Source organism: Rhinolophus ferrumequinum, chromosome 14 (assembly GCF_004115265.2).
Source record: "Rhinolophus ferrumequinum isolate MPI-CBG mRhiFer1 chromosome 14, mRhiFer1_v1.p, whole genome shotgun sequence".
NCBI classification, from domain to species: Eukaryota; Metazoa; Chordata; class Mammalia; order Chiroptera; family Rhinolophidae; genus Rhinolophus; species Rhinolophus ferrumequinum.
In genome coordinates this window covers 21,726,273-21,732,484 of record NC_046297.1, presented here as the reverse complement: position 1 = coordinate 21,732,484, position 6,212 = coordinate 21,726,273, and the positions used below count along the sequence as shown (strand labels likewise).

The following is a 6,212-nucleotide window of genomic DNA, read 5'->3' as shown; positions in this document are numbered from 1 at the left end:
AGACATTGGGAGCAAGAAGTTTGGGGTCTTAATTATTTTTTCTGTCCTTCAACTGCTGGGCAACCTTAGGCTAACTACTTAACCTTGCTGGGCTTCACCTTCATTTGTAAAATGGGTTTAAATTATCTTTAATTACTTATTAACTTCTAAAATACTTTGCTGAAGAAAAAAGACATATATATCTGAATGTAAATGCATAGTTTCTTATATATAAGGGCATACCCTGTTTGTTTATTAAACTTTGGTTTTCTTCAGGTATCTGATTTCCAGAAATGAGAGTGGGAATACATTTTATTTTGCTCTAATGTGTTTACTCCTCTAAGATTTCATGTGTGAGGAATTAAATGAAAACTGTTTTTGCAGCCACAGCTGTTGGAGAAGGAGGCCAGAGATAATTCTGTCAAAAGCACATGGTTTCACTGTGTCTGAGTTTAGGATTTACTGTGGAAACACAAATGTGAATGAGGGCCTTGGAGAAGAAGAGACTTGCAAGAATGTTATGCAGTTGGGGTTAGGGGTTTATTATATCCATATACAAGTAAGCATTTATTGATATTTTGTCAAAAATAAAGGACAAGGTGACAGAAACTGTTTTAGCATGAAAACAGGACAGCTGCAATAATCCAATACTGAGCTTAAAGACTCTCAAAAGAACACAGAACCTGAAATGAGAACTTTCAGGTTATGTAGTTAGTTATCCGAACAATAAAGTCAACTATACAGTGCAAGCAAAACATGACAATATAACACGATCAACGAGGCAGTCTCTCACTGGGGGATAGAAGAAGGCTTGCTGGGGCTGGGGTCACTGAAGGGAAAGGGTATTAAAACCTCATAAATCCTCCATATCTCTTCTCCATTTGGGGAACTTCTTTTGAATAACTTTCACCTTCTTCGTCGGAGGGCAGAGAATCAGCGAAGCGCTTCAGGAAGCCCCCGTACCTTTTCTGGTAGTCCATCCACCATTCTGGGCGACCAACTCTTCTCATGAAGCCCCCATATCGCTTCTGCAGCTCTTTGGCTTCGTCTTCCAGTTGGGGGCTTCTCTTTAAGCCTCTCATGAAGCCCCCGTATCTCTTGCTCACTTCTTCATCATCACTGCCCTCTTGGTAGTGGCTACTCTCTCGGTTGTCCCCTGTTCCCAGCAGCTCTTTCAGCAGGTCTGAGGAATTGCCCAGGGAGTCATCCTCCTCTACATCCTTTTTCATGAAGCCCCCGTATCTCTTGGCAAGGATTCCACCTCCATTTGCCTGTTCTTCCGGCTCCAGAGGATAAAGCTCATCCATTTTCTTCATGAAGCCTCCATACCTTTTCATGAAGCCCCCATACTTCTTGGCCAGCACAAGGTTCTCCTCCTGTTTGCTGCGTTCTCGGAGGGCGCTTGCGCCATCTTGAGGAAGCTGCAGGTTGGACAGCTGAAGGAGCTCTTTGCAGGTCTCCCAGGTTTTGAGAGAAGGCAGTTTCCCTTCACATTCCAGGGTGCAAGCCTGGGAAGAACAATTCACTTTAAGGATATAAAGAGGCTTTTCTGATTTTATTAAGTAAACAGATTTGTGTGGACCACAGTATATTTGCTTTGATATGGAATCTCCCACATAATAATTTCCATTTTCTTATGACAATTTTACGTTATCCTGAGCAGGCAAATCAAAGGAAAATTGAAAGGGGAAATTGTGCAGAATCAATTGAAACAAAAACATTTCAATCTTTAAAGAAAAACAACAAATTGAAAATAGATTTGAAAAGAAAGACATTCTAAAACCTCAGTTTAAATCTATGAATTATTTGGATTACGACATTGATTTTATGAAAGTAGAGTTGTTTTGCTTCCCCCCTTGATTGGTTAAAACATATTTAATCATCTTGAACTAAATGTTTATAATTATGAGATCCAATATGAAAATATGTATATGACAAATATTTATTCATGTTTCTCTTCTTAACATTTAGTTATGAGTGTACAGAACAAGACTTGTCCAATGGAAATCATGTCATTTGACAATAGGAATAATCTGTATACTTGTACAATTCCTTCCTTTTTATTATATAATAATTAAATTCTAATTATTGTATGATTTAGGTTATATATACTAATAGTCTTCTTAAGAGTCTCCTCTATTCAACAGACCACGTTGGTATGATAAAAGAAATACTAACATTACATGAACATTCACAAAATCCAGAGGATATTTCAGAGCATTTTAGGGGGTTTTATAGCCCCCTAAAGTCTACTTATAGAACTCAGGTTATGCACTCTTTATTTAGAAAAATCAGATCCTTCCCTGGTATTTAAAAATATATTGGTATTTTAATTGATATAAAATTCACACATATTATTTTCACAATGAAAGAAAGCATTCTATTAGTGCCAACAAAATTATTTAGGGTATATATTTAACCAGCTTTTAGTGATTATTTAAGCTTTGTGTCTAAAAAAAATAAATATATGAATATATAAAAATCTAAAGATAATCTAATTAAAGTGATCCTGTTTTATTCTTGATATCTGATTAAGAAATCAAACATCACTAAAAACTTAAGATGTTCAGGTGTCAATAATATTTCCATTCTAAAATATAATTTAAATAATCTCTTTTCCAAAAATTAATGTTGAGTATTTTTTACACTATTACCAAAATGCTTTTTAATGTTGGAATTGCTTCAAAAACAAATAATGAGAAATAACCAGAATAACACACTCATACTAAAGAAGTGATATTAATTTGTATGTTCTTGTACATGGATGCATTTTTTTGTTGCATTTATCACACTCTATGTTATATGGTTAAGCTTATATTAGATGGTAAATTGTGTTTGGACATTAGTCATGGCACGCCTGCTTATCTTTCTGTCATAGAACCAAGCACAAGTGTCTTTCACATGGTAGAAGCTCAATAAATATTTGTTACTTTGATTTTACTACATAGTTTTGGCTAGGCAACTTCATTTCTCAGGTCTTTTTTTCATCCAAGCTAAAATTCCAGGACTGCTGTCTTTCTAACAACATAGTCATTAACAAAGCCTTTTGTCGCAGAGAAAATAACAACCTTAAATGTCAGCCCCCATACAAAACAAATCAGTTAAACAAAAAACAAATTAGAAAGAAAAAAAAAGATAGATGAAGGGGATTGTTACATCTATTTAAGATGTAATATTTTTCTCCTAGTTTAAATACATATTTTTCTCTTTAAGGCCATGTTAGCACATGCACATACCAAATAAAATGAATCAGGTAATTCAAATGAAATAAATACTTAATCTGAAATACATGCTTTGGATTTTGTGGAATTCTTTCCTTAATTTTTGCCCCAATTTTATGAATCTACATAAAATTTCTTCAAAGGCTCAAGGGAGGAGCTTAACTCCTTGGATGAATACATTATTCTCCACTGAGTTGTTGAAGTCATAACAGAATTTCAACAAATTGAGAAGAGTGCAAAGGAATCACTGGAGCACTAGTTAAAATGACGCTTCCCGGGTCCCACATTCGGAGATTCTGGTTCAATAGAACACCGGGCGATTCAAGAGCACATGGATTTTGATTGGAATGAGTTCTTTTGTCCTCAGCTTTCAAAATATTCCCCTAAGGCCCTGGGGTGTATATAGTTTATATTTGCATTATTTCCACCTCTTTGGACCCTGGCCACCTCTCCTGTGCCTTTTTCATAGCTGAATTACACTGTTATTTTAGTAGGTTTTACAAAAGTACGTTCAAGACAAGACAGACGTTGAATTCCAGCGTTACTTACCTATAAGACAGTTGCTGATTTTTTTCTCCTGTCTACCGCGCTCTCTCTCCTTCCTCTCCCTTTGTCCCTCCCTCATTCCTTAGCTGTCCCCTATTTACTGGTGAGGATAAGGGCTTGAAGGAAGTGAGGTTTAGGGTTAGAGAAATGAAATCCGAAGGAGACGAAATGTCACTAATAAAAAAATGACATTTTCGGGAAGGATGGGAGGATGGTTGTATGTGGAACGGGCCCTTAGCGGGATATGTTAGGAGTTGGGGTGAATGAGCAAATATTTTCCTTGGGACAGGTGAGGCGACACCCCAGTGCTCTCCGAGGTGCTGACGAGAGCACCTCTCCCGGCTCCCGCATCCCCCGGGTTAAAACAAACTTGGTTTGTGTGGAGACAACGCCGCCCTTACCCTTCTTTAAATAGTCGCGGGTCTCCGAAACTGAGAGCTAGAGCGGGTCCTGGGTCAGTGTAGGGGGAACCTTCGGGACACCTGAGTCTCCAGAGATCAGGAGACGCGCCGCACGGTGGTCGCTACTGGCTCATTCATCGTGCTAAAACACTCACCAGCGGGTTGATGTCGGTCGGGCGCGTCAGTCGGTAGCTGCACGTCGCGCAGTCCTGGCTGCATTCCGCCCGCACTGTCGCCAGGAGCCCGGGGCCGAGCGCCAGCAGCCAGGTGCAGAGTCTCAGGAATCGCGCCATGGGCTGCAGGGACAGAGGGACGCGAACTCCGAGCCTGCTCGGGCGTAAAGGGGGTCCCTCAGAAGGACCCTCGGTGGGACAGTCCGAACTGGGGGTTTGTGGAGCAAGAGCAAGGGCAAGAGCAAGAGCTGCTACGGATGCTCCTTCCAGGGCCCCCGCCCTCCCGGCAGATGCCGTTTCGAGAGGCCAGGGGACAGGTCAGATCGCCTCGCAGTTCCCAGGTTGGCGTCCCGAGCCCGGGGCTGCCCGGGGCACTGGGCTCTCTTTCTGGACGTCAGCTGCCCCAGCAGGATTCTGGAGGGAACAGCTAAGACCAAATGCGCAAAAACGGGAGCCTGGGGAAACGCGACATTGACCCAGGTCACAAACAGGGACAGGAAGAAAGTTGGGGAACCCCACGCAATGAAACGCAGAACAGAGCGGCTGACTGCCCCAAACGCACGCAGCTAATGCGAGCTCTGGGCAAGTTCACTCACGTTGACGCTGTTCGGATGGCTCAGGCTGGTGGCAGAAACCGGGTCCCAGGCACGACACTAGAGGTAGAGGAGAAGGCAGGTGTAAGGGGCTGGGGGCAGCTGGGAGAAGCGGTCGGGAAGCGTAGGGGGCGCGGGCAGGCGCCTGCCTCACCGTCGCGCTGGATGGAGTCGCTGCGGGGCCGCCCGCTGGACTGCAGGACTCAGAGCGGCTGCCTCACCTCGCCTCGCTGTCCCGGGGCTGGCGGCTGCTGGAGCCACTTTATAATTAGCCCCAAACCCAAGGAGGCGAGCGCGCCCCAATCGCCGTTAGGCTGCAGCTGACGCAGGCTCTACGCCAGCCCCGCCGACGCCATCGCGGGAGGTGTCTGTCCCGGGGGGTGCACGCGCAGCTCCAGGCCCTGGGGGTGGGGTCGGAGGGGGATAGCCTTTGTTGGCTTTCCTCGCGGCTGGGTGACAAACCAAGGCAGTTAGTAAATTTGGGGAGGAAGTGGGATGAGATTAAGTCCCCCCAGGATAGGGTCACTGAAATTACACTCCCTGGGGGTCCGGGCTCTAAGAAGAGAGCCAAAGTGAGGGCGTTAGGAGGGGCAGATGGACTGAGTTAGATTTCTGGAATGTGCTGGAGACCCTTGGAGCTGGTGAACCTGCCTCTTCTCCGATCCACCTGGGGCACCCTCGCGGTTGCAGGGGGCACCAAGCACAGCCGTCCCGAAAATCTCCATTTATCCATCCGTCTGTCCTCGCACTAGACTCTGAGTTCCTTGCTGCAGAGTCTGACATCACCAGGCACGGAATAGGCGCTCAATTAATGGTTAAAGAAACGAATGATTGAAACTTTACGGAAATCCTTAAATCTCGGGACTGAGCTTTTCCCCTTGCTCGTTAGTGAGACACCTTGCCAAGCGTGGACGCAGTAAAACCTAAGCTTCTGGAACGGTGTTCTTCCGGAAACTGCACGCCGTTTCACCACTGCGGGAAGGGACCCGTCTTTACCCAGCTTCCCTGGCAGGCTTCCAAGCCGGAGTCCTGCTGCCTCAAGCGCGCTGTCTAGGGTGTCCCTGGGGGTGTTTGAAGAGTAGGAGGGGGTGCCGGGGCGAGTGTGACGTCAGCACGCCAGCACTGTAGTGGCGATCCAGCTATGAGGGACGCAGTGTCCCTGGCATCCTCAGCTTAGGAAGTTATTTACCTTGTCTACGGATTCAGTTTCCCGGTTGGGCAAATAGGGCCATTCAAGGGTTCCGGAGAGACGCAAATGAAATGAGGAAGGAAAACATTTACCTTTGTACCTAGCACGTA

General features: G+C 44.7%; 1 protein-coding gene across 2 annotated transcripts; it reads right to left on the bottom strand.

Moving 5' to 3' along the window:
- Nucleotides 1-478: 478 nt before the first annotated feature.
- Nucleotides 479-5,222, bottom strand: PENK (proenkephalin). Of its 2 annotated transcripts, none has more exons than XM_033125709.1 (4): nt 5,068-5,222; nt 4,917-4,973; nt 4,303-4,474; nt 479-1,487 (listed from the first exon to the last, which is right to left on the bottom strand). In XM_033125709.1, exons 3-4 carry the CDS (start codon nt 4,438-4,440, stop codon nt 825-827), a joined length of 801 nt encoding a protein of 266 aa, XP_032981600.1. In that variant the 5' UTR covers nt 4,441-4,474; nt 4,917-4,973; nt 5,068-5,222; the 3' UTR covers nt 479-824. The 2 variants fall into 2 exon arrangements, with proteins under 2 accessions (XP_032981600.1, XP_032981599.1); XM_033125708.1 differs by having other exon boundaries at nt 481-1,487; nt 4,303-4,443; nt 5,068-5,221.
- Nucleotides 5,223-6,212: the final 990 nt, after the last annotated feature.

Excerpts from the sequence above, each read along its gene's own strand:
- PENK (XM_033125709.1), bottom strand. The coding sequence starts at position 4,440 with ATGGCGCGATTCCTGAGACTCTGCACCTGGCTGCTGGCGCTCGGCCCC. Across the intron at positions 1,488-4,302 it reads CGACCGACATCAACCCGCTG|GCTTGCACCCTGGAATGTGA; the intron begins GTGAGTGTTTTA and ends TGTTCTTCCCAG.